At 53.5% G+C, this 26,170-nt stretch overlaps 10 protein-coding genes across 10 annotated transcripts; 6 read left to right on the top strand and 4 right to left on the bottom strand.

Moving 5' to 3' along the window:
* Window positions 1–24: 24 nt before the first annotated feature.
* Window positions 25–2,741, top strand: POX_b03042 (uncharacterized protein; the record flags this gene model as incomplete). The annotated part of the gene is made up of 4 exons (XM_050111947.1): window positions 25–494; window positions 556–861; window positions 924–1,068; window positions 1,131–2,741. 4 exons carry the CDS (start codon window positions 25–27, stop codon window positions 2,739–2,741), a joined length of 2,532 nt encoding a protein of 843 aa, XP_049972293.1.
* Window positions 2,742–3,150: 409 nt separating this feature from the next.
* On the bottom strand, window positions 3,151–5,045 carry POX_b03041 (L-aspartate decarboxylase dtxS4; the record flags this gene model as incomplete). The annotated part of the gene is made up of 2 exons (XM_050111946.1): window positions 3,151–4,821; window positions 5,001–5,045. 2 exons carry the CDS (start codon window positions 5,043–5,045, stop codon window positions 3,151–3,153), a joined length of 1,716 nt encoding a protein of 571 aa, XP_049972292.1.
* A 1,523-nt stretch (window positions 5,046–6,568) lies between these two features.
* Window positions 6,569–8,840, top strand: POX_b03040 (Tryptophan synthase; the record flags this gene model as incomplete). Its single annotated transcript, XM_050111945.1, has 3 exons — window positions 6,569–6,704; window positions 6,769–7,072; window positions 7,196–8,840. The coding sequence occupies 3 exons, from the start codon at window positions 6,569–6,571 to the stop codon at window positions 8,838–8,840; spliced, it is 2,085 nt and encodes a 694-aa protein (XP_049972291.1).
* Window positions 8,841–9,406: 566 nt separating this feature from the next.
* POX_b03039 (uncharacterized protein) lies at window positions 9,407–13,525 on the bottom strand (the record flags this gene model as incomplete). The annotated part of the gene is made up of 4 exons (XM_050111944.1): window positions 9,407–9,693; window positions 9,774–13,023; window positions 13,095–13,121; window positions 13,178–13,525. The coding sequence occupies 4 exons, from the start codon at window positions 13,523–13,525 to the stop codon at window positions 9,407–9,409; spliced, it is 3,912 nt and encodes a 1,303-aa protein (XP_049972290.1).
* Window positions 13,526–13,688: 163 nt separating this feature from the next.
* POX_b03038 (uncharacterized protein) lies at window positions 13,689–15,129 on the top strand (the record flags this gene model as incomplete). The annotated part of the gene is made up of 2 exons (XM_050111943.1): window positions 13,689–14,069; window positions 14,149–15,129. 2 exons carry the CDS (start codon window positions 13,689–13,691, stop codon window positions 15,127–15,129), a joined length of 1,362 nt encoding a protein of 453 aa, XP_049972289.1.
* A 325-nt stretch (window positions 15,130–15,454) lies between these two features.
* POX_b03037 (Ribonuclease) lies at window positions 15,455–17,020 on the top strand (the record flags this gene model as incomplete). Its single annotated transcript, XM_050111942.1, has 6 exons — window positions 15,455–15,732; window positions 15,797–16,091; window positions 16,147–16,339; window positions 16,399–16,635; window positions 16,703–16,800; window positions 16,871–17,020. The coding sequence occupies 6 exons, from the start codon at window positions 15,455–15,457 to the stop codon at window positions 17,018–17,020; spliced, it is 1,251 nt and encodes a 416-aa protein (XP_049972288.1).
* Window positions 17,021–17,298: 278 nt separating this feature from the next.
* POX_b03036 (uncharacterized protein) lies at window positions 17,299–18,682 on the bottom strand (the record flags this gene model as incomplete). Its single annotated transcript, XM_050111941.1, has 5 exons — window positions 17,299–17,376; window positions 17,442–17,893; window positions 17,994–18,280; window positions 18,370–18,545; window positions 18,626–18,682. 5 exons carry the CDS (start codon window positions 18,680–18,682, stop codon window positions 17,299–17,301), a joined length of 1,050 nt encoding a protein of 349 aa, XP_049972287.1.
* Window positions 18,683–19,523: 841 nt separating this feature from the next.
* On the top strand, window positions 19,524–20,426 carry POX_b03035 (uncharacterized protein; the record flags this gene model as incomplete). The annotated part of the gene is made up of 1 exon (XM_050111940.1): window positions 19,524–20,426. One exon carries the CDS (start codon window positions 19,524–19,526, stop codon window positions 20,424–20,426), a length of 903 nt encoding a protein of 300 aa, XP_049972286.1.
* A 1,103-nt stretch (window positions 20,427–21,529) lies between these two features.
* Window positions 21,530–23,729, bottom strand: POX_b03034 (uncharacterized protein; the record flags this gene model as incomplete). Its single annotated transcript, XM_050111939.1, has 2 exons — window positions 21,530–23,019; window positions 23,093–23,729. The coding sequence occupies 2 exons, from the start codon at window positions 23,727–23,729 to the stop codon at window positions 21,530–21,532; spliced, it is 2,127 nt and encodes a 708-aa protein (XP_049972285.1).
* Window positions 23,730–25,092: 1,363 nt separating this feature from the next.
* Window positions 25,093–25,742, top strand: POX_b03033 (Ubiquitin-40S ribosomal protein S27a; the record flags this gene model as incomplete). The annotated part of the gene is made up of 3 exons (XM_050111938.1): window positions 25,093–25,186; window positions 25,267–25,547; window positions 25,653–25,742. The coding sequence occupies 3 exons, from the start codon at window positions 25,093–25,095 to the stop codon at window positions 25,740–25,742; spliced, it is 465 nt and encodes a 154-aa protein (XP_049972284.1).
* Between the last annotated feature and the right edge of the window lie 428 nt (window positions 25,743–26,170).

Here is a 26,170-nt window from a genome sequence, read left to right as displayed (position 1 = left end):
GGCCGTTCGTTTTCTCCTCAAATCATGGCGCCTCCCACCTCCTTGTCGTCGCATGAGCGAACAAGAGTCGAAGATTACTTGAATGATAAGATTCAGGTTTCGGCCGACTTGAATAGCCTCAGCTCGCTCTTGTCTGGTCTGCGAGACCAGCAAGAGGTTCAGCGCAAGCAGGTACCTTCCCCACAACCCCTTCCTATGTTACTTCCCCGTCTGGACCGAGGAGTGAATCTAACCAATCTCAACCAGCTAGCAGAGGCACAGGAAGCTCTCCAAAATGCGACGAAAGCATCGAATGAACATGCCGAGGCGACTCGCCAGCGGGCTGTGGCCTTCGCCGCCGAGCAAGCGGATATTGATCGCCGACTGAAATCCATCGCACAATCGGAGACCAGCGACGAGGCAGTGCGACGCCTCGAAAAGAGTATGGAAAGACTTCGGCGATTGGAGATCTCCAGGGGATACGTGCGGACGCTGAAAGAGGCCGAGGAATTAAGGTTTGCTCTTGCTGAAAAATCCACAGGACTTTGACAGTCGCATGCTAAACAGTAACTGCAGCAAGAGAACACTTTTCAACATCAAGTCCGACCCTCGAGCTGCCCTGGAACCTTATACACGCCTGCGTCACATTGTCGGATCCCTGAAAGAGGCTCAGCCTGCTGCCGAGGGAGCTGCCCCCCATCTGATCAACTACGCGGACAAATTGGCTTTAGCATCACGACAAGACTTGAAAAGGATATTCGGCGACCGGCTGCAAAAAACTCTCGAAGACATGAAATGGCCGACGAGACAGCTGAATTCGACCGGAACCTTGCTAGACCAGTGGAGGCAGGACGTGGAGCTCCTGATTGATTTGCAAATTCCGTACGTGGGACAAATCGTCATGGATGTGACAAACTTCAATGGACTTGCTAACACCTCGCTAGGGAGTTGCCAGCTCGCAATGTCTTGGGCGATGGCTCCGGTGCCGAGCCGCCAGTTCTGTTCCCCTTGGAAGTGATGGTTCATCCGCTTGACCTTCGCTTTAAGTATCATTTTAGCGGCGACAAACCTACAAACAGACTGGATAAGGTAGACGCTTCTCTTTACTTCCTCGCGTCAAAATTTCGCAAAGGCTGACTTTGAGCCCTAAGCCCGAATACTTCCTAGCCCATATTACAGATCTGATCACTCAGTTCAGTGGGTTTTTCGCATCCCACCTACAACCAATCCTCGATCAAAAGGCTCAATCCGCTGGGCCAGAACTCGGATGGAATCTCTATAATGCTCCGCATGCTTTTATCACGGCTTTACTGCCAATTTTGAGACAGAAAATCGACACTTTTATGCCTCAAATCGCCAATCATCCTCAGCTCCTGAGTCATTTCGTCCACGAGCTTATGAACTTTGACAGCGACCTTCGTGAGATGTGGGATTATCTGCCAGATCCGTACACGGAGACTCACTGGAAGGGTATGGCCTGGGAAGTCCTCACAAAGCGGGGCTGGTATGATCGATGGCTTCAAGTGGAAAAGGATTTCGCCTTGGCTCGGTATCGAGACATCATTGAAACCCCAAACAGCGGCGAGATTGATTATGATGGAGTCGAGCCCAATGTGACCAAACCGACCAATGCTGCTATTCGCGTGAATGACCTTCTCGAGACCATCACCGAACGATACCAGCCGTTATCCTCATTCAGTCAGAAATTGCGTTTCCTGATTGATATTCAGATCGCCATCTTTGATCAATTCCACGGGCGACTGCGTGAAGCTCTGGATGCCTATCGTACCATGACGTCCGCCCTTGGCCGTACGGTTCAGGGAGCCGAGGGTCAGGCTAGCGTTGAAGGCGTGGCGGGCCTCGAGCGTCTCTGTCGCGTTTTCGGCAGCGCCGAATACCTTGAAAAGAAAATGGAAGACTGGAGCAACGATGTGTTTTTCGTCGAGCTGTGGACCGAGCTTCAAGACCGAGTCAAACAAAACCGCGAGGGCGGCCGCAATGTCGCGGGAACCATGTCTGTGGCGGAGGTCGCCTCGCGGACCTCGTCCGCGATTGGAAATCAGGGGCCGGTCACTGCGCAAACACCTGAAGGGGCACTTTTCGACGAGACTGCCTCGGCTTATCGTCATCTCCGCTTGCAATCGGAATCCATCATCACATCGACATTGACCTCGAACGTCACCACGGCCTTGAAGCCCTACTCCCGCATGGCCATTTGGGCAACGCTTTCAACCCCATCGACCGGCGCGGCGACCTCCTCATTATCAGTCTCGTCTGAGCTATCGCATGCGATGCGCACCCTGTCGACCCAACTCGGCTTTCTTTCCCGGGTGCTCGGCGCTGCTCCTCTCCGTCGAGTCTCGCGCCATCTGCTGATTTCGATTCAAAATTACATCTACGACAATGTGCTGATGCGTCATAATTTCTCGGAAGCGGGCGCCGCGCAACTGTCCTGCGACTTTGATCACTTGTGCGCCATCGTTGACAATCAACTCGGCGGCGCGGGGGATCGGCACAGTTCGGTACGCATCGTCAAGAAGCTCACTGAGGGGATCCGTCTATTGAGTCTTAGTACCGTAACAGATGCAAACCTCGCGGACCGTGAAGGGGGCGATCCACCATTGAATCTGTGGGAGGTGGAAAAGAGACTCTTTAGAGACAATGAGAGTGCCCGGTCTGTGCTGGCCGAACTTGAGATTGACAGACTGACGGAAGCCGAGGCACGGTCCATCTTGGAAAGGAGGGTGGAGATTGGTAAATAGGCGGAGGACCATTCAGGTGGTTCACTCATGGAATCGATTGGAGATGTGTAAAGTCTTATTCCGTTCATCTTCTCTATGAAACACGGACGCCCTTTCGCCCATCCAAAACAAATTCCGCCAAAAAAATTGTATATTTAATTATATTTCAGACGAGTCCTCGCTCTCAAGCAGATGGCGGTCTACTGGATACATCCATATGTGCAGTCCCTCCTGTACATTGGTTCACATGAAAATTACAAAGCCTCTGGACATCTTTCAAAGGCCAACGCTCAGTTGAAGCAGCCAAGACGAGCGGGTTGCTGAGCCTCATCCAGGATCCGGAGGCCGGGTTCTCTTTTCACTTTGCTCTTTTCGTCGTCTCATTCTTTTTTTGTTTCGTTTTTTTTTGATGTTTTCCTGCCCCTTCCACTCAACGCAGTTGATGAACCACGGGGCCATGTCCACGCTCACCCGGACGCTTGCTGGGGACGACGGGGGTGGTGGTCGTCAGAGATTCCACGATGCCCGGGCCCACCTCTTCCACGGCACGCACCAGGTTCTCGACCGTCTCCTTGCTAGTCTGCACATTGACCACGCAACGGAAGAACTTGCCATTGCCCAGCTCATTTTCATCGCCGCTCGGGGGCGCAAAGTCCACCATGAACCCCTTTTGCACGATCGCGTGGGTGATGTACTCGGTGACTTTGCTATTGTTCTTGGCCCGCTGCGGCTCGTTCGAGACCACCTCGCGCGGATAGACCATCTTGGCACCCGGGGTGTAGTAGAAGCAGACCTGCAGACATGGCGGTGGATTCTCGCTGACGAGGGTGAAATTGGGGTTCTGTGCGACCAAAGTAGCCAGGTGCATGGCCACGTCGCATGCGTTGTCGATTTGGTGCTCGTAGCCCGCGGTGCCGTAGTAGGTCCATCCGAGGAAGAGTTTGAGCGCGTCGGCGCGGCGACCACATTGCAGAGTCAGGTCGGCGAGGTCCCAAACTTCGGGGGCCGAGTCGGCTTCTTCCTGGTCGGTCGCGTGAGACGCTCCGTTCGAAGCCGGTTGCTCGGTCTCGTCGTTGTGGAAGAGATAGCCTGCGGGGAGAGTGTTGGCGCGGTGGAATTGGCGCATGTCTGCGGCCAGGAGGAAGGAGCAGGTCACCGGTACACCGAGCATCTTGTGAGGATTGATGGTGATGCTGTTGGCCAGTTCGGACCCGCGAAGCTTGTGCTTCTGTCTCCGGGAGAAGATGAAGGGGCCACCCCAGGATCCATCGATATGGAACCACATGTTGTATCGCTGGCAGATGGCCGAGATCTCGGGGAAGGGATCAAAGGAGCCCATGACGGTGGTGCCCGCCGTGGCGTTCACGTAAAAGGGCGTTCGGCCCTCGCTCTGGGCCTGGATGACCAGTTTTTCCAATTCGGCGGGGATCATGCGGCCCTGTCGGTCGATGGGCACCGACCAGACGGCCTTGCTGCCGAAGCCTAGCATCTGCGCGGCCTTTTCGACACTGTAGTGGCCGTGAACACTGGTGAAGAGCACGAAGCGATACCCGCCATTCCCCTCCGCTTTGGTCTCGGGATAGAGCGTGTTGCGCGCAATGACGATCGAGGTCGTATTGGAGGCGGATCCGCCCTGGACGGTGATGCCTCCGGCGCGCAGGCCCGTCAAGCCAAACAGACTCGCCAGTTGTTGGCCGGTGAATTTTTCAATGACGGTGAGCGCGGGCGACACTTGATAGACGTGGACGTTGGTGTTTAACGTGGCGAGGATGAGCTCGGCCGCCACGCCGGGGGCGTTGGTGGACGCATAGAGTTTGTCCAAGAAGCCCTGATGCCAGGTATTGACCGAGTATTGGAGGACTTTTTGCAGCACCTCGATCAGCCCTTCTTGCTGTCGACCGTGTTGGGGGATCTCCAAGGCGAGGATCTTGCGCAGCTCTTCGGGTTTCTTGTAATCGACCAACGAGGTGGCGGTGGATTTGGTCGGTGCGTGGGCGCCGTGAGGCTCGTGTCGATCGGCGCCATTGGTCGGCGACGCATTGGGAATCTCGTCTGCGGCTCGAATGAAAGGAATGAGAAGATCTTGCACCGCGTTCACTAACTAATGACCCGCTGTCAGCGCATTGAAAAAAAGGTCTTCTCTGGAGATGGAGAGAAAGTTGCGGCATTGCGCCAAGTTGGAAAAAAAAACACTTGACAGCTTTTTTCCCGTTTGTTTTTTTTTTTTTTTTTCAAATGATTGAACACTCCCAGGTTCTACGCGCAAGCAAGATCACTCACCGTCTGCACCTCATCCGCGCGATTGGTCGGGGCATGTGCGGACATTTTAGTTATGATTTTTGTTTTTTGCCCGCCACGACGTATAGATGGAAATGCCTGTCGAAATATGCACGGAGATGGAAGGAGTACCAATCCAGTCACTCGGAGCCCACGGAAGCTGAACCGATCACACAATTGTACTGTTCCTCGGTATTGAATACTTGCACAAAACCAGCTGAAGACCACCGAAGAGAGAAGGAAGGGAGAAAAACAAAAAGCCGTCTCACCAAAAAAAAAATAAAAAAGAAGGGGAAAAAAAAAAAGAAACTCTACGAGTTCCCAGCGATGAGCCGCGTTGGCCGGAGATGGCGACAGTCGCCGAAGCGGACGACTTGCCGAGCCGTTGACATCATTTACGTCCACCGTACGCAGCGTCTCCCGAAGCAATCCAAGGGAAAATGGGCTTTGGTACGATAATGTCTTATCGTCGGGGTCGGAGTGAGTCCTCCACGAGACGCACTTCTCACTGTTGCCGGCCAGATCTCCAGGATCACGATAGCACGACCGATGAGATTGTTGACCGCGAAGCCCACCTCGGAGGATTTTTGGTGGAGGGTCCATGCGTTGCTGGATTGGCGCAAAAGACCACAGACAAAAGTACGGATCGGTTGCTTAGATGCGACGTTTTCTGCGTTGGTTCCAGTCATCCGGTCCACTGATCGGCCCTCCTCTAAAGTCCTCAGTTCCACGTCCCACGAGGCAAAATATGGACAAAAAGACGGATTCTACGACAAGACCGGTCCCTGCAGGTGCTGCACTTGGAAGGCAATTTACAGTCCAGACCACGAGGCGATCCCATTGTCCATTCGGTCGTGGACTGTCGGACACTCTGGACTCTCTGATGCCCGGTCACTATTGGACCCGAGCAAGTACAGGATTCGGATCGGAGAAGATGCAGTGTACATGACTCAATCACCGGCTGTACGGGCGAGGCTACGGACTCGTCAAGGCAATTGCTCAAAAATAACCACAGAGACGATTGCCAACGATTCAATTGACTTGTCGAGTGACCAGAAATGGGCATGACTGTGAATCGCAAGGGCAAACACGCGTGGACTTGGTAAGGGTTCCAGTGGGAGGGGGAGGAGGAGGAGCTATCGTGGTGGTACACAATCGGACGATTATGGAAAAGGAGAAAAAGGACAAAAAAAACAAAGAAAGGGTAAGAGGCGAGGGGTCAATCTGCTGCGGTTGGACTGCACCTTCGGTACCAAAATCGATTTCCCTTGAGGAACTCGATCAGACCGATGAGATCTGATCGATTGGGAGGTTTGGCCACTTTGGGTGGGGGGGAGGGTTCTTTTTTGGTTATTTTCAAAGTGGGCGGCTCGGCCCGTTTTGGGGGAGAGACTCGAGTCGAACAGCGTTGACTCACTCCACGAGACTCCCAAGTGAAAGATCGAGCGATCGCGGGCTTTCTCTTTTTCCACCTTCTCATCCCCGCCTCTCTCTTTTCTCTTCCCCCCTCCTCCCTCCTCAACTCAATTCCTCTTTTCTTCTCTTCCTTCCCATCTCGGGACATCCCCACGATGAATCACCTCAAGGAAGTCTTCGCTCACTGCCAGCAGGAGGGGCGTCCGGCCCTCGTCACATACGTGACCGCCGGTTTCCCCACCGCGGAGGAGACCCCGGATATCATGCTGGGCATGCAGGCTGGTGGCGCCGGTGAGTCAGGATAACAAAACACATGGCCCAGATCTCGTCCAGGACTAAATCCAATCCGGCTCAGATATCATTGAACTCGGTCTCCCCTTCACCGACCCCATCGCCGACGGTCCCACCATCCAGAAATCCAATCTCAAGGCCCTCGAAAATGGTGTCACCATCACCTCCATGCTGGAGATGGTCCGCACCGCCCGAAAGAAGGGTCTGACAACGCCCGTCTTGTTCATGGGCTACTACAACCCCATTCTCCGATACGGACAGTCACAGTTGTTGACCGACTGCATTGACGCTGGAGTCAACGGCTTCATCATTGTGGACTTGCCACCAGAGGAAGCGGTTCGTTTCCGCAACGGCTGCACCAGCTCTGGGTCCGTCTCTTTGCCTGTCCCTCGTTTCTTCCCTCCCTCCGTTCCCCCAAATGACATTTCCCCATTTCCCATTGAAAGGTTGCAACATCTCAGCTAACCCCGTGGTCATTTCTCCCGCAATAGGCTCTCTTACGTGCCCTTGATCGCCCCATCCACAACCGAAGAGCGTATGAAGTCTCTGTGCCAGATTGCCGACTCCTTCATATATCTCGTCTCGCGCATGGGTGTCACCGGTGCCACGGGGACTCTCAACGCGGATCTGCCTGCCCTCATTCAGCGCGTCAAGGAACTCTCGGGCAATGTCCCCGTGGCCGTCGGATTCGGTATCAGCACTCGCGAGCACTTCCTCAGTGTCACGTCCGTCGCCGACGGCGCCGTCATCGGTAGTCAGATCATCACCGTCCTCCAGGATGCCCCCGCGGGCGAGGCCGCCCGTGCGGTGGAAGAGTACTGCTACAAGATCACCCAACGAAAGGGCGTGGCCAGAAAGTACGTGCCTCACATCCCCGCCGCGGTGCAGGATGGGACGGCGTACCCAGACAAGGACGGGCAGTCCACCGCGACGACGGAAGGTTCCGGCAAATTCGGTGTGTTTGGTGGACAGTATGCCCCCGAGGCCCTCACAACGTGTCTGGCTGAACTCGAGGCCGGATTCGAGGCCGCCGTCAAGGATCCCAAGTTCTGGGAGGAATACCGCTCATACTATCCCTTCATGGGCCGACCGTCGAGCTTGCACCAGGCCCAGCGTCTGACCGAGTACGCGGGGGGTGCGAACATCTGGCTGAAACGTGAGGATCTGAACCACACGGGGTCGCACAAGATCAACAATGCCCTCGGTCAGATCTTGGTCGCCCGGCGCCTCGGCAAGACCGAGATCATTGCTGAGACCGGAGCCGGCCAGCACGGTGTGGCGACCGCGACGGTGTGTGCCAAATTCGGCATGAAGTGCACCGTCTACATGGGAGCGGAGGATGTTCGCCGCCAAGCCTTGAACGTGTTCCGTATCCGTCTGCTGGGAGCCACCGTCGTCCCCGTCGAGGCCGGCGCGCGCACCCTCCGAGACGCGGTCAATGAAGCCTTCCGAGCCTGGATCACGCGTTTGGATACCACCCACTACATCATCGGGTCCGCGATCGGGCCACACCCCTTCCCGACCATGGTGCGCACCTTCCAGAGCGTGATTGGCGATGAGACCAAGGCGCAGATGGCCGAGCTGGGCCACAAGGTGGATGCCGTCATCGCCTGTGTGGGCGGAGGCTCCAACGCCGTCGGCATGTTCTACCCCTTCTCCAAGGACCCCTCGGTCGAACTGGTCGGCGTCGAGGCGGGTGGTGACGGGGTGGATACGCCCCGACACTCGGCCACCCTGGGTCGGGGTTCCGTCGGAGTTCTGCACGGTGTGCGCACCTATGTCCTGCAGGACCAGCATGGTCAGATCACCGAAACCTACTCGGTCTCGGCCGGTCTGGATTACCCCGGAGTGGGTCCCGAACTCGCGGGCTGGAAGGAGAGCAACCGCGCCACCTACACGTCAGCCACCGATGCGCAGGCGCTCGAGGGTTTCCGGTTGCTGAGCCAGTTGGAGGGCATCATCCCGGCGCTGGAGACCTCCCACGCGGTCTGGGGAGCGGTGGAGACCGCGAAGCGGCTGGGTCCTGGCAAGAACCTGGTGCTGTGCGTGAGTGGCCGTGGTGACAAGGACGTGCAGAGTGTCGCCGACGAGCTCCCCAAGTTGGGCCCCAAGATTGGCTGGGACCTGCGCTTCTAAGTGAACCGATGAGGCTGGACAAGCTGTGGGGGTAGATGGACCATGAAATGACCCTGGGGGACATGAATGAGATTGGTGTTCCATTTGCGCAAAAATACATTAGATATCCTGGATAAAGTCTATCATCATGCAATGATTTTCCACTCTGGACTACAGCGTACATGGGGTCATTATGTCCTGACCATATAAGTCTAGAAGTTCATGCTTGAAGCCCCAGGGTGTAACACCAGTCTGACATTCCATCTTCATCCAGGTCAAACGACTTCCTAGGGTTTGCAAGGTTGATGCCAAAGTACAGCTTGTATGCTCGCAACACTTTCCCAGTCACCAAGGACCTCCACATGCTGGATAGGAAAGGTACTTTGATGTACTCGCAACGCAATTGACACCAAATTCTACACAACTCCCCCATCCGGTGGGTGGGAAAATGAAAATGAAAACTGCACGAAAAGAACAGGGTATCCGTTTAAAAGAGACAACACACATGTACACATACATACAAAATCCGGACCAATGATCGTGTCAAGGTAACACGTTCGGGTATATGAATAAGTCCACTCGCGGTATTAGATAGCACCCTCGGTGCCAAGAGATTCAATCTTTCTCGACAGGGCGCAAATTCGACACCCATCCCCGACTTTGTCGCGCAGGAGACGGGCCGTTGTGACCTTGGGTCCAACCGTCCGAGACACGCTCGAGACAGTGACCTCTTCGGCGGGAGAGGAAGGCCGTGGTGTTCGATCTGCAGACCGATCAGGCGTGTCGGTAGTTGACTGTGGAAGAGATCTTTCCGAGTGTAGATGCGAGACGTGGAAGATGTGCCCACAGGCGAAGCCTACCAAGATTTCGCGCTCTGGAGAAAAGATCGTCAAGGAAACACATTAGCAAGTTGCAGTTTACCTCCTTGAGCAAGAGACAAACAGGAATACATACCGTTTGTTTTGAACGGTGCATTGCAGCCACCGCACCGTCCCGAACTTGATGTCGCGCGCTCCTCTGAATTACTGGATAATGAAAGCTGATCATGACCATGTGGACCGACAGATTTCCCATCCGGTACCATTTCCCCACTTGCGGCCTTGTGGTCATTCACCATGAATTTGATCCCCCGCCGCTGGCCCTTGCGCAGCGTGTCCATGCCGAGGGCCACCTCGCTCTGCATAACACGTGCCGCGCCTTGGCTGATGCTCGTTTGCAAGTCGTGTTCGCGGATAAGCCGAGTTAGCCCATCTCGGAGACCCTCGATCTCCAACCCGCTGGGGATTCGGCGAACCAGTTTGATGGGGTCGATAGATGTACCAGCCTCGACAAGAAGGCCGTGAATGAACTTTGGTTTGTCCATGGAGTAATCGAGGAGATCCTCCCACAGATCGGGGTCGTCCTGTGATTTTGCAAATGAGATCGCCTGGGACACATCTTTTAAATCAGACAGAATCAAGTTTAGGGCTCGCTTGGTCTGTCCCATTTTGGATAGTAGGTAGATGAGCTCTTGCGTGTACCGGCGTTGCTCACAAATCTGGATGGCTGTCTCGAATGTATATGATATACTAGTTTGTAGAAACTCCATCAGTAGAGAACGATCATAATCGGCAAACACTTCCACGGCGGTGTCTGCAAATGCGTCGATCAGGGCCTTTCCCTCGTCCGCCGCTAATTTATTCGCAGCATCACGAAAATGAGCTCCTCGGCCGCGTCGGGGCTTGGATGCATCGTGTGGTAACGCTTCGCCCCTCCATAGGGCACGAAGGTAGAAGTAGACAAATAGGATCCGGTTGGCATCCTTCAGCTGGGATACAACTGCCTCGGGGGGCACAATGCCCGTGTAGGCCTCCCTCACTAACAGCTGGATGGGTTCGGAGGCCAGCTCTTCCAATTCAGCCCTAGAAGCCGACTTCATCTGCTGTTTGGATATTCGGATCATGATAAAGGCCGGGATCTCATCAGATACGGCATCAACCAGATGATGCTCCTTGATCAAAGACATGACTGCTTCCGCATCTTGAACTTGAATGTAGCAATGCAGAGCCTCACGGTAGTGCCCGCCCATGAGGTAGAGTTTAGCGAGGCAATCGGTCAGAGATTGCCAGTCCTCAGACTGATCAACCACTGAACGGGAATTGAGCCGGTCCCTCACCTGTGGTGTCACATTATCTGGGTCAAACAAGGCTGCCGGCCATGAGTCCACGAGGTCTTTGAATCGACCCAAGTCATGCGACACATAATGGTTTAAAAGTGTTTCGTAAATCTCAGCTGAAAGAGATGGGTGTAAATTGGTGGGAATATGAGGCAATAACTCATCCATTTTCTCTCGCTTGATGAAAAGCCACGCCCAGTGCTCCCAACGAGAGGTACTACGCAAGGCTTTCCCACAAACTTCAGCAGCTTCCGACCACTTGTCTTGGTCTACCAGTTGTTCAATCCATAATTCCCCGATTCGGGTCTTCTCGTGCTCAGCAGCAGGGTTGATATTGGCTCGACCAGCGGTCATCACGGATGCAGTATCGTCGGCAAAGAATTCTCCAAGACTGCTCCGTGACCTTAGCCCGGGTGCAATTTCACCTGGGTCCAAAGTCGACTCGGCTAGTTCAGGGTGTTGGTCAATAAGATTCCATGCTTGCTCGTATTGCCCGCGAGCATTCAGCCAGGCGAGACGGTCCGCAAAGTCCCGTTTCATGGAAACCACGCAGTCAAAGGGACTGTGGACAAAGATCTTGGCCCCTAAGGCTCGTGACATGTCTTGTACTTCTTTGGGGGGTGGTGACTCGTCGGCGGAGAGCTGCTTGGATATGAATGAAGGTGGCGCCCTAGCGGACATTCTGTCCCCACCGCTATTTGTGCTCCGAATACTGGCGGCAGAGCTGAAGAGCCGAGCTGGATACATTGTGGCATCCAAAAGACCATGCCCGATGGTCCCCAAGGCACCGCGATGGACAATTTGACCCTCTGCAGTCTTCCAAGGCGGCAGCACACTCAGATGATAGTCTGAGGATGTGAGGCTTTCGAACCGGCCAAACGACAGGGTATCTGCGCTGAGCTCTTCCTTGGTCTCAATGTCAATGATCCGCAGCTCGGGTTCCAAGTTTCCCCGCCGTTGCCCTCTTCCCGATAGAATGGAAGCATTCTCTGGCGTATCGCCCGTCGCCTCGATATGTGCGAGCACCACAAGTAAACGTGGACTGTACAAGGAGATACCCGAGATGACGCAATCTGTCCGAAGGATCGTAGACACCTCAGCGGCGCCATATCGCTGACCCTTCGAGGATTTGCACGCTCGATCAGGGAACACATCGATTATCCACACCGTCCCACCCCAGCCCACAACGAGCTTTTCAGGTTTCTCGACTGGTAGGGTTTGTGCCGTGCTTGCCTCCTTGACTTGATAGCCCGGGTCCAGTCGATTGTCATCATCCAATGCTGAATCGTCAATCCACTCCGCTCGAGCTTTCCACACCCCGGCCATCTCTTCCCACCCTGGGCCGTTCGGTCGATCAATGTGGCTTATTCGCTTCCATGCAAACTCTGATTCACGAGCGTCAAGATGAAGGTTTGATCGCATGATTTTGATACCTTCTTCATTCACCCACGTGACGAACTTGCCTGACAAAGACCACTTGATTGTACTGATAGTACCTTCTCCGCTATGGAGAACTGTGTCTTTTCCATTACTGGCTGCCAGCCCCATCGAGCCCAGCCAGCTCGAAGCCGCCGCAGTCGCACCGCCCATAGTTGTGGCATTCGAACTCACACCAATCCGTCCACCGGTGGTTAGGATCAGCTCGCCCGCTCGACCTCCAGAAATAAAAGACCTGTCGTTCTTGTAATCAGGGGAGAGCGCAACAGCCTGTACGGGTCGCCCGAAATTCCTCTTGAGAATGTCCTTGGGGTCCACCAGTGATGCGATGCATACGTTGCCGTCTATTGACGAAGATGCAATGTGAATTGAATTCGACGGCGTCGGTAAAATGCTTGATTGCTGATTCGATTTAGGATGCGCGCGAATGCTGCCTGAGCTTGTTGACGCCCGAGTGGGAGGTGGAATGTCTTCAATGATTGTTTTCGTGGCTGCATCGATCCTGATTTGAGGGAGAGGTGGCGGGAAAGGCGATATAGATATAGACGTTACGCTGGCCGAATGAGCGTGGTATACCCGGAGCGGTTGCAAGTTCGGTAATGAAAGAACGTGCTGGATGACGAATGAGCCAATGCCTGGATCTCTCTCACAAAACATAGCCACCGAACAAAAGTCTGACTTACAATGACACCGTTGTGAGTTCCCATGATCTATTACACCGAGGTCAGTCTAGCATATTTCATGAGCGAACTGACCGGCGACTCACCATCTTGTCCCCAGCGACGAGGAAGGTGCTCGTCGCATCCCCATTGCGATAAACTGACCCCAGAAGCTTGGTAATATGTGTATATTTGAGTCGAGGCTCGTCTTCGTCTTCGTCATCATCCTCATCGGAATCTTCGTCATTGATCTCATCATCAGCTTCTTCCTCATCATCATCGTCCCCGTCGGGGTGTTCACTGCCTGCACCATCGCTGTCTGCATCTTGCGAATCCCGCTGGTGTGTGCCCAAGACGGTGCTCGAGGAGGATTGCGTCCGTTCGGATAGTGAATGAGCTCTTGAAGCCCCCACACCAGCTTCTTTCTGTCTCATGTTCAAGCCCGGCGCATCCATGGCGAGTGCTCTTGGCGCCTGGGAGCTCCAGACAGATCAGATCGGAGTGACGACGTACATAAACGCGGAGGGTGGACGGGAATAGATGCTGGGAGCTGCCGGGGTCTGGGTGGAGCTATCATGACTAAGCGGGAGGGACCCTCGGCCCGCAGTGCTGCAGCTCATGACATCGTTGGATTTCCTCCGCTCGACTTTTGTTGGAGCCGCCATGTTTGCGAAAAATGCCCTCTGCTTAGCTTGCAAGCGCAATGTGGTCAGTTCACTTCACCGGAATTCGCGAAACCAGTATCTACATGCACTACCAGCTCTGAATTCTCCCCGCCGAAAGGACTTTTTCTCATCCAATGCTCTTCTGGCGCAAAAACAGCTTGGCAAGAATGACGGACTCTCAGACAGCCCCGATTCGCAAAAGCAGCGACGCCGTGGTGGTCGAGGACCCGCAGCCCCAACTTCGTTGAGGCGTGTTGCGGTCGAGGCACAAAGGTCAAAAGACGGGTTCATCTCAAAAGCCCAGCTTAAAGAGCAGGGCATTTACCATGCTAGGGTACTGATATTCCTCGATATACTCTGCTGCGATGGAAGACGATGTGTGACCGTACTAATACTTGGACGTGATCGCCTAGGTTGTCACTGCCTACGCTGTTGCAGAAAAATTCGATATTCGCAAAGTTCGAGAAATTCTTCAAGATAAGGGTTACGAGCCCGATCCACTAGATACTGGACTGTACCCGCAGGTAGTACATGTCCAGATACCCATTGATTCCATTAGACGGGTGGGAAACCCTTCTACTGATGATCTCTCTGCTGATCAGGTCGGGGATGTCTTCGTCTTTCCATCTGGGACAGTGGTCGCATGGTCACTTCCTGAGGGGTTCACATCCTTTCTGGCAACAAGAACGTTACTTCCCGCTGCTGAGGGGGCCCACGTGGACAACTTGGAGACCGAGGATCTTGAATTCGTGGAGGATCCCTCGCGTGAAAACAGTATCATCAAGGGAGACACTATTATTCTGGGCACTCGATCGGGAGACCATGCACCGCAATCACTTCATGCGAGTCAGCAGTCTGTTGACACTGTTCTGACCAAAGTGGCTTTTTCCTCCGGCCTCGCACGAAGCACGAAGCTTGCCGTTCTGGAAAGCCTGCTGTCCAATTACTTTGAATCCACCCGAAGCATCCCAACTTTGCTCTCTCAAGGCTCGCGTCTCCCGTACACTCGGGATTTCATTCTTCGCAAGACTGGACAGCTGCTCAGCGTCCGGGCACAGCTCAATCTCTACTCAGAACTGACAGATTCTCTTCCAGACCTCTTTTGGGATAGTCGGCACGAGCTTGGCCTGGAAGGCTATTACGAGCAAGTTGGCCGAGCTCTTGATGTGGGAATCCGGATCAAGCTTCTGAATGAAAAGATGGACTATGCTCAAGAAATCGCAAGCGTGCTCCGTGAACGTCTCAGCGAGACGCATGGACTTCGATTGGAATGGATTATCATTCTCCTCATCGCCGTCGAGGTTGGCTTTGAGGTATTGCGGTTGTGGAAGGAGAGGAAGCATGGACAGGAACAAACCCCACACCCGCCGCATCCAGAGTCTGAGAGTGCGTAAGTGCACTACCTTTTGACTTGGATCATTTTTTGGCGCATCGAGCAACAGACGAACTAAGATACCCCCCTCTCTCCCGCCCCCTAATCTGTTTTGACGATTGTCTCCACTGCGGAGCTTCCTCCAGGATCGTGATCAGATCACGCGGCTGGGGGCTGCCCGTGATCGACTTAGTCATCGGAGCTTGGCACGTGTCGGGGAGCGATAACAGCTCCCCCAGGTCCGATCCATTCAATGATCTCTGTAAATATATCACTCGAGACACCACTCATTCTTCTTGTCCCAACTACGCGTAACATATACAATCTATCACCCTTGGTCTTGTATCATGGGCTCTCGAGAACCACAAACGGTGGGCAAAATGGGTCCCCAGAAGATCCTCAAAGCGTTGGGTACCTGGTGGTTATCGTCCGCCGCGGACGATAAGCCATCAACCCCCGGGATATCCAGATCGTGCCCTTCGAAGGAAATCAGCTGCAAGATACAGTACCATGGCCAGGACACCTGTTGTTTCAATTACCCTGGGGGTCAGATGCTGCAGACTCAATTCTGGGACGCAGACCCCGCGGTCGGTCCAGACGATTCGTGGACGATACATGGACTATGGTAAGGCAACCGTCTAGATCCTGAACATGGCTCTCCGAACGAGTTGGAAAATAACCGAGAATAGGCCCGATCACTGCAATGGCGGGTTTGACCAGTTCTGTGATCCCAAGCGGAGATACAGCAACATCTCGTTAATTCTGGTCGACGCTGGCCGGGCCGACCTCCTCCAGTATATGAGCGAGTTTTGGAAAGATTACCAGGGAGATGATGCTCACCTGTGGCAACATGAATGGGAGAAGCACGGAACCTGTGTCAGCACTCTTGAGACGCGATGCTACGAGAACTATCAGCCTCAGCAGGATGTTGTTGATTATTTCGACAAATCAGTTGAAATCTTCAAGCAGGTCCCCTCGTATGAGGTTGGTGGTATGCGTCTTCACATTCGAAAGGCCTATGCGCTAACCTTTGGAACAGTTCCTGGCGGCAAATGGTATCGTGCCGTCTCATTCCCAAACCTACGCTCTTGCGGACATCGAGGATGCCCTCGAACGGGGTCATGGCGCTCCGGTCACCGTACACTGCCGGCAGGGCTCCCTGAGTGAGATTTGGTATCACTTCAACATTGCGGGAAGCTTGCAAACCGGGCAATTTGTCTCGGCTCCCCCAGGTGCGAATTTCCCCCTCAGACGAAAGATTTTGACTGGGTCAAGCTGACATCGTTTGAAGACGGCCAAACGTCCAACTGTCCCAAGCGCGGCATTCGCTATCCGCCCAAACGATCCGCACCCGAGCCCACCAGAACCACCACACGTGGATCTGAGCCCACGCAAACCCATCGTCCAGGGTCACAAAGAGGCAGTGTGATCGTATCGACGCTCAACCAAAGGCGAGGATGTATCATCAGCTACGGCACCTGGTTCACGTCCGGTACATGCGCCACTTTCAGAGCGCAGAAGGTTAGGGGTCAGTAGTCTCGGTACCTGCTTTCTACCGTATTTTCGTCAAAGTGTGCTGATGAAATGATCTGCAGACGACACTTTTACTTTGAAATCCAGCAAAGGCCTGTGCGCATTCGAGGACGATGCTCTCAAGTGTCATAGTCACATCAGCAAGCCCAGTGAATTTACGGTTCGTCAGAAGAAATGCACCGGCCTTCAAGTCTCTTTAAAAGCTCAAACTGACATTCAAGGTTTATCAGATCACCGGTGACAAAATCACTTACGCTGGTAACACCACTTTCTACGCCGACAAAGCGCCAAAGGGCCACGTGCAAAGCCCCGTCTACGCTTCCAAGGCGGAGCATTTGATAGAAGTTGAGCTAACCTGGGCACCAAAGGGGGCCTTTTGATGCATCGGGACAGTCGTGATGCACAATTTACTTTTAAGTGCCTCCGTTTTGTCAACTACAGGACATGATTTTGAATCCATCGAAGATACGTGAAATGATCTCTGTTGTTTTCTCAGTTGCGCTTTTCTCAAGCCTTTGCTTCATGTTGTAGTGGCCCGAGTCATACCAGACTCAACCCCACGAAGTACATTCAGAATCGGTCTCGAAACACAGCCGGGATATTTCCATCAGTCCAGATCCCCACGACAAGATCTTTCAAGCTTGACGATTTGCGTATTTCAAACATCAGCTGATTGTTGACACTGGCAAGTTTGAGGTTGTCCATTATTCTCGCCCGAACGTAGCATCAATTCGATCTGCCATTCAACCGGTCAACAATAGTCAGTATACATGTTCGATACCACCTGAACGAATCACTCACCAGCTCAAGATCAGCCAGTGCCTGACTAGGACTCTGTTCCGGATTCACTTTACCACCCGCAAGAGCCTTCGCCCACAGCCTCACTTCTGGCGGCACACCGCTGCGCTCATTTTCAATCTTGTCGACGTGTTCCTGGCCATCGGCCATTCTCACCGTGACGCTCGAGTCTCCCACGCTCACGCTACCTTTCTCACACCCGACCGTCCATTCAGGCGCAGGGCCATGAGTACCCATCGAGACCTGGAGAGTCCCCTGGGCACCCGTGTTGGCTTTGAGGATGGCATTCACCGTGTCAACGGGGGGTAAGTAGTCTTTGATCAAAGTAGTAAATGCGGATACTTGGGTGATGTGAACATTGCTACCTAGCAGGTAGCGGAGACCAGCTGTAAAATGGACACCACCATCGAGAATAAAACCACCTTGGTGAGTGGGCACCTTTCTCCAATCCGTATCTGAGGGGGGTTGTAAAGAAGGGGGCGGGAATCAACATCAGCGACTGTTCGGCTTGTATTGCCAAAGACCATCGCATTCTCGAGAAAAGACATCACTTACTGTAAAATTTCCCATCGGGTTGAACATCGCCGTATAGCCTCACCAGAAACCCGGTGATCTTGCCGAGCTCCTTGATTTTCTCTCGTGCATGTCGAAAGGTGTCGAGATAGCGAAAGTTCTCACCCACACCCCAGGTCACTTTACCATGGGGTTTGATCTCGTCGCCGTACCATTTGATCAATTCTTTTGCCTCTGCCACGTTCTCGGCGACGGGCTTTTCCGACAGGACATGCTTGTTCGCGAGAAGCGCCGCACGGATATACGAGGCCTGGGAAACGATGGGAAGTCTGTCGAAAAAAAAAAAGAAAAAACAGAAGATCATTCGGTCAGTCGAGGTGTCTCGTTCAGAGTAACTAGGAAGATGCAGCAGACTCACGCAATGATCACGGCCTCGATATCGTTGCGTTTCAATAATTCATCGTAGCCGTGCTCCGAGTCGTCCGAGTACAGGTCGACTTGGGTTTTGGATGCGCTGGCTGTTTCCTCTGCGGACTTGCGCGACCGTGAATAGATAGCCTTGAGAGTCAAATCTTCCGACGCGAGGATGGCTGGCTGTTCAATGAAAACCCCCCCAATGAGTGATCTGGTTCGAAATTTGCCAATTATGTAAATGGGATGTAATCTAATCTTACAAGATGCTCTTCTCGTGCCCAGATTCCTCCCCCGATCAGTGCTACGCCGATGGGCATTTTGTTTTTTGCTTTTTGAAAAAAGAAATAAAAAAAATTAAGGGAGGCAGAAACTGACGATTTATTTGGAGACAAATGGATAGAGTCAAATTCAAGGAGAAGCTAGAATGATGAATGGGAAGGCAGGACTTCTCTATTAAGTATACACCCGCAGTCCTGGGAGATACTCTCGTGCGCACGAGACCAGGATATTTGCTGGTCAAAGGAGGGGGGGGGGGGGGGAGACGGACAAGCTTGGAAAAGTATACCCCAATTCGTGAATTCGTGTAGTGATCCAATTTCAGGATTCGACAGCCTTGTTCTCTTTTGGCAACGGGATGGTGGCGGGAGTCAACCTCTCATTCAGCCTAAAATGGATCTGCCTCTTTGAGCTCGGATGCGTCTCATCGTTGACGTGGAAGGCGATGGATCGAGACTGTCTATGAGAGGGAAAGTTCATCCCGAGTGAATGAGTCGAGGAGTCATCAAGAAGATTAAATGGATACGTTGAAGTACAGTCTGTACTCTGACAGATCGGGCTGGGACCAGGTACTCCAAGCTAAGTTCTCTACGAGGTTGGCAGAGTCTTTGATTTGTTCTCAATATCTCATCTTGCCACGCACTGGTGATGATCCACTGTGCATCACAGAGAGAGAGAGAGAGAGAGAGAGAGTCACCAGCAGATAAATCTCATCACGACCCACGCCAAGTAATCGTCCGTCAACTGGCAAGCGGAACCTCACCCGCGGCGGGTCCACGTGGGGGATATGATTGATTTTGAGTGCCAGACGATGAAACTCTCCTTGGATCTGGACGATTCCTCGAGACAGGTCCAACTTCAACTCTCCCCGATACAGTCATCATGATGGACGCAATGGTACTGCCCGCAGAGCTGGTCGAAGCCCAACTTGCCGCCATTGATCTGATCGCGGCCATGTATCCCTCTCCGGGAGAAGTGGAGGTCTCCGAATCCACCACCGAGTGTATTGCCAGCCTGCGCGAGTGGTGTCTGGACCCAACCTCTGCGCCGGTATCACTGCAGATCCCATCCAGCATCTCCGTGACTGTCCGTCTCCCAATCGCAGACGAGGGCAAGAGTATCCAAGTGCACATCTCCTTTCCACTCCGATCAACGGGGGGCCAGGAAAGCGCGGACCAACTTCCGCCAATTGGATATTCGTTACGGCAGCCCGAGTGGATGTCCAAGGCGGAAGTGGCAGCCTTGTCTGCTGCGATCCCGACAGAGGACACCTTGGAAGCATTTGACTATATTCAAGCAGAGGGTGCTCGCTTTCTCGAAACTAAGCGTCGCCAAGCCATGTCTTCCAGAGAAGGGGGGGAGACGGACGCGCAAGGACGTCGGACCGGTCCCCTAGTGCGAGTGTGGCTCTATTTCCCATCCCTCTCAACGCGGAAGAAGCGCGACGATATGGTCCATCTGGCCCCCGGATATGCACTGACGGGCTTTGTACTCGCGGGAAAACCGGGAGTGCTTTGCTTAGAAGGGCAATCGGGGGACATTGATGCATACATGAGCTTCATCAAGACGCATTCCTGGGGTGACATCCCGAGTCATCAAAAGAAAGTCAGTGAGCGATTCCGAGAAACGGAAGATGTCCAGCGAGTGTTCCCGGGGATGGAGGAGATCACAGACTCGTTGGGGGAACGCGGTGGGCAACGAGCCAACCGAGGTGATATGCAGGCTTTGGAGGCATGGCTGGGGAGCAAGGGATTACAACATGCATTTGAAAAGGTCATATTCTAGAAACACTTTCACGGCTCTGAACAGCCGATCCGACCCGACCTGGAGTGGATGTGGTAGCCATCAACCTGCAGGGTGTCCAACCTGCCGTGGGTCGAGGGGGTCGAGATTCCAGCGTCGGGGGCGCCATGGAGCGATTGATGGTGTGAAAATACTGTGCTTCGATCCATCCTACAGCGTGCAAAGAGAGGAACAACATGGGGAGAGAGGCTCTAGCCCTTTCCGTCCGACCAAATCGGACCGCGGAGGAAAGCATACCCCCGGAACACTGGAAGGAATCTACGTACGTTGCCAGGCGGGAGGTCACCTGAGAAGAGAGGATTTGCACATAGGGAGCTCGTAGGATTCAGGACCGAAATCAATCCATCAACAAAGACGTGGATCTCTACGCATGCCAAGACCAGCACCGTGGCAGATAGCCCGCACGAAGCTCAAGGCGAAGGATTCAATTGGAATTCACCAAGTACATATTGAATGACGGGAAGAACAATAAACAAACAGAAGAGTGACATAGAATTATAGAAGAAGAAAAAATGGGGAATAGAGCGAAAATTGCCAAAGGCAATTCAACAATTCAAATAGTCCCGAAAGCAGTGGTCTAAGCACTGTGAAGAAAAGAGGGAAACACCTTGTTCGGAAAGAGAGGGAAAGAAGAGAAAAATACAAAAAATGAAAGAAGACCAGATGGAACAGGAATAGCAGGGCAGAACAGGGCGGTAAGGCAGCAGGACAACAAGCAAAACGGACAACCCCCCCAAAAAAAGAGTTCTAAAGTGTTCGAGACCGTCGACCCGAGATCAGGTAGTCAGCCAAAGAGTGTCATATGCGCTAAAAATGCCAATGTGCAAGAAAGGAGAGCATCGAGAGCGCTCCAGGGAGGGACCAAGAGGGAAAGTCCAGTTGAAAGGTATGTCAGAGAAAGTGCAATCGCTGCAGTCATTGTACGTCGTCAGATTGTACATGGTCATATCGTGTCATCGCGAGATTGCGCCGGGGAAGAGAAGGGAGTGAATGGCCGCATCGCATCGTCCAGGTTGTGCGTATTTTTGGGTGATCATATATGCGAGAAAAGAGGAGACATCAAGGTAGGTCGCTGTCCGGTTGGCTCAAGGGTCCACGAGGAACTCGTTCGAAAGCGAGTCGATTGGGTCAAAGGATGGGTCATCTAGAGAGTGGAGAGCCGGGAAAGTCTTCTCGGGCATATCCGTGTAGAATGACGCGGTGGGGAAATCCGATGAGTCGACAAAGGGGTATGAATTCGAAAAACTGGACAGCGCTTGCGTGGAGATGATGTTGCCAAATTCCTCCTGGACATGCTCCGTCGGATCTTGCGTCATGAAGAAATCCATCTCCGAACCCATCGAGGATTCAGATAACGTGGGCCCGCTGTGGGGCGAAGACATGTCGTGCGGAGACGAAAGAGACGGATCGTTGTAAAAGTACTCCTGGGACGTCGCGAGACCGGCCACCCCCGACACGAATGGGGCGTTGGCCGCAGCATATCGGGTCTGGTGCGCCATCTGCGGAGACGGCAGAGGCGGGAGGATATCATCGTCGAATTCGGTAGGGAATGCGCTCGTGGACGGCAACGGCGATGGGACTCGACTCCGACTGGCACCGGGGGAGGTTGGCGGCGTGAACGATGAAATGCTGTGGGATGATCCATAGCTGGGCGACACAAACACGGGGGACTCTTGAGCGATTTCACTTTCAATCTTGATGGGCGTGAAGCTCTCGGATTTGAGAGCCATGCGTTGACGGGTACGGGTCGACTTGGTTTGACGAGATTCCAGATCAGGACGGTTCTTCTTGGGCGGGCGGCCACGACGAGTCGTCTTGAGAGTGTGGCCATTGTATCCTCCCACGCACATATCGCGCTGGCGGTGACGAGTGAGGGCATCTTGACGAGCGAAACTAGCGCCGCAACGACAGGCGAACGGCTTCTTACCCGTATGGGTCTTCAAATGGCGCTTCAGATCGTGGCCGCGGACAAACTTCTTCTCGCACACGTCGCACTTGTACGGACGGTCATCGAGATGGGTCTGGACGTGTGATCGAATGTTCTCCTTGCGGCCAAAGCGACAGTTGCCGCAGTCGTGCCACAAACAGACCCATTTGCCGTCCTTGGGGTCGGGACCGGAGATATACTTGTTGATCTCGTCGTTGGAGACCCCCGTCTCTCGGACGGATGCCTTGACACGGGCGTCGAGATCGAAGTCGTCGATCGGTTCGGCTTCCATATCCGATCCGGAGGGCATGAGCGATGACTCGACCGACTCGGCGCGATCTTGACGACCCGCCATGGAACGGATGTCGCTGTTTTCCGGTAGACCTGATGGGATGGGGGAGTGCATGCTGGCCAACTCGGCAAAATCGATCGAGGGCGAGTCGGCGGGAGACGGGATACGATGCTTCAACTGGACTGGGCTTCCCAAGGATGCACCTTGGAATGACTGGGCTCTTTGCATTTCTGCGCTGACTGGGGTACGGGGAATCGAGAAACTTTGGGACTTCGTGGGGGTGTACTCGTTGCTATACATGGAAAAATCAAAAGATCCCTTCATCGGGGTAGATTCGGGGGTGAGAGGGGAAGTGTCTGGCCCAGAGGATTAGTTTTATTGACTCAGATGGGCTTGTTGGTTGAAGCAATCAGGGCCAAAGGTTCTTACAAGAAAGGTATGGGTTCATCTTCGACGAGACAACATCTGGTTGAACACAGAGCGTCTGCGCCATCCGAGGGTGACCCATGGCCGGTTCCCTCTGCATCGTTGCAACATTACGCTCGTGGCGCATGTGATGGAGAGCGCTGGGGACTGGCGCATTATTTTCGGAGCTGTCGCTGGCGGACCTGGATAGAGCCGGTGCAACTGTGGTGGCACGAGAACTTGACGCGGCAGACTCTGTGTAGAACTCTTGCAATTCGTCATGAGACCACATGGGAGATGATTGATACTGGTAGTTTGGATGCTGCATCGAAGGTCCACGAGACATGAAGGATTGCTCTGGACGCGACATGTAGCCGGAGAACTGTTGTGACGTTCTCGTCTGAGGGTGAAGTCCTGTTGATTTTGCGTTAAAGTAGTCTCGAAGCTCCGGCGCCGTTTTCGGTGCCTGTCGTCGGTCAACAGGTGTGGGCATCTGTTGACCATACGAGCCATAATCCACGGTCTGTCCGCGACGATGCGTGCGTCGGGCGGTCATTCTGGACATGGGGAGTGGCACAATGGCTGCCTCAAAGTGTGCTGGGTTCGAGAGCTGACGGCGGTGGTGACCGGGTCGCAGCGATGTCGAGTTGGTGGAAATCATGGCTGTCCAGCCTCTCGGTGATCACGGCCCTGTCACGGTGTTAGTGTGTGAACAAATCAACCAGACGCGACAGCTAAATCAAGAAAGACGAAAGAGGAACGATGCGACGCTAGAGTCTCAAGTTTGGGGAGAGTTTCAGTGGTCTATGAGATGGAGCTTGGGGCGTTTCTCGTCTCTTCTTCTTCGCTAAATTTGGTGGAGCTGCGAGTCAAGTCAAGCCCACACGTAATACTTGAATGATGGGTGATCAGATTCGATGATCTGTGACTCTTCTTCTTCTTCTTCCTTTTCTTTGTGGGTGAAGATGAAGAAATTCAAGAACAGGGTAGGAAGTAAACTCAATAAGTGTTTAGATCCGGACCTTGAAGCGGGCCCTACAACCACATCTGCGATCTACGGTACCTCAAGTATGCCCACGGTTCACATCAACAAGCCGCGTGTTGGCATGGCAACGCGCTCAGCTGGGAGTCTGGGAAACGAGCCGCCCGCTGGGTTATTGTGACGATTCCGATAATAACCTGATGATGCCCATGACGATGTGACGACAGGATCGGGCCCACTCCTGCCCACTTGCAAACGATTGACACCATCTCTGGAGCTCCCGTCAGGCCCAGATCCACGCTCTGAATTCAACCCTCTGGCGGTGCCTGACCCAGTCCTGCTGTATGCGTCCCTCGCTTGCCCTGCAAGGGCTCTGCGCTCCTACGGTGAGGAGTGTTCTAGTTACCTCAGATAAGAGCAGGGGATAAAGAGCTTCCTAGAATAGTCACCATGGCGATATCCCTGTATAGACAATACAAATGGCCGGGGGAAGGGCGCCTCTACTACAGTATTCAATTCCAGCTCCGCTCGACTTTTAGCTTCGCAGCCTGATGGGTCTGCACTAGCGGAATTTTGGTTGCCGGGAGCTGGTGTCTTTTCTGCCTCAGGCTCGAGATCCGTTCAGGCCATCAGGCTCCCAGGTTCATCCTAAAAAGTCTTGGCTTCAAGGCCGCAAGGCCACAAGAGCATGTATCACGTAAGTCGGTCCCTTTTTCACACTCGGTGTCGGTAAATCAATGCCCCGTGTGGACTGCGCTAGTCCCCATGTAGCACCCCGTCGCCGCACGTGATCACACAACGATTTTAACATTCAGCCGAGTCCCACCCACAGTGATTCTTTCTCTTCTTGCAAGGTTAAGGAAGACAACTTGTCGAGGTACGTTTGCTTGTGAAATTGATGCGCCAGAGTGGTCAAACCTTGCCAGACTGTGATCGCAACCCCTCTGCGACCATGATCTGACTTGATTCACCTCGTTCGGCGCCGGTATCATTTTTGAACCCGCGATTCGCTAACATCCAAGACCGATAGGCCTTCATCAAGATGCAGATCTTCGTCAAGACCCTCACGGGTAAGACTATCACCCTTGAGGTGGAGTCATCCGACACTATCGACAATGTCAAGTCCAAGATCCAGGGTAAGAGCGACACTTGTCTTGACCGCATTTAAAACTTCACGACTCGCACAAGAGGCTAACGATTCATTCCACTTGCACAGACAAGGAGGGCATTCCCCCAGACCAGCAGCGTCTGATCTTCGCTGGCAAGCAGCTTGAGGACGGCCGTACTCTTTCGGACTACAACATCCAGAAGGAGTCCACCCTGCACCTCGTGCTCCGCCTGCGTGGTGGTGGTAAGAAGCGCAAGAAGAAGGTCTACACCACCCCCAAGAAGATCAAGCACAAGCACAAGAAGACCAAGCTCGCCATCCTCAAGTACTACAAGGTCGACGGTGATGGCAAGATCGAGCGTCTGCGCCGCGAGTGCCCCGCTCCCGAGGTACGTTTGTTTATCTCACCCCCGCTACCATATTATCTCTCGAGATGAATGTGTGGCTGGGTTGCAACAAAATAACTAACAATTAATCTTTTTCCCCTTTTTCAGTGCGGTGCCGGTGTCTTCATGGCTGCCATGCACAACCGTCAGTACTGCGGCAAGTGCCACCTCACCTACGTCTTCGACGAGTCCAAGTAAATGGACTCTGTCTAATCAAGAGGTTTCTCTGGTCTGATTTGGGGGCATATGGTTTCACTTGTCTTTGATATGAGTTACGGGACCCTCGCGATAGATGGAACGGTTGACAGGCACCTCTTTCAGGACCTTGACTGCTGTGAATAAAAACAATTTTCCAAGTCACTTTTTCTGGAGTCTCGACGTAAGCATAGATCTCCTGCAATGCATGACACGTTTACACATGTACGGGTATCGAGCAAGAGCAAGAGCAACAACAACTGTTGCCGCTGCAGTAGACCCAGTCTGGTACCTAGGAGAAATAACCGAGTCTGGTATGGTGATATGAATGTGTTGTACAATCTGTGGAACCATGGCAAGCCCTCGCTCCCAGTGTAACAAGATTCACGGATCTTTATACTGCAGGCGACAGTCCTATGTATCTGGAACCC

The sequence above is a fragment of the Penicillium oxalicum genome, chromosome II (genome assembly GCF_001723175.1).
Source record: "Penicillium oxalicum strain HP7-1 chromosome II, whole genome shotgun sequence".
Classification (NCBI taxonomy): Eukaryota; Fungi; Ascomycota; class Eurotiomycetes; order Eurotiales; family Aspergillaceae; genus Penicillium; species Penicillium oxalicum.
The sequence above is the reverse complement of the archived record's forward strand: the minus strand, read 5'-3'. Positions and strand labels throughout refer to the sequence as shown.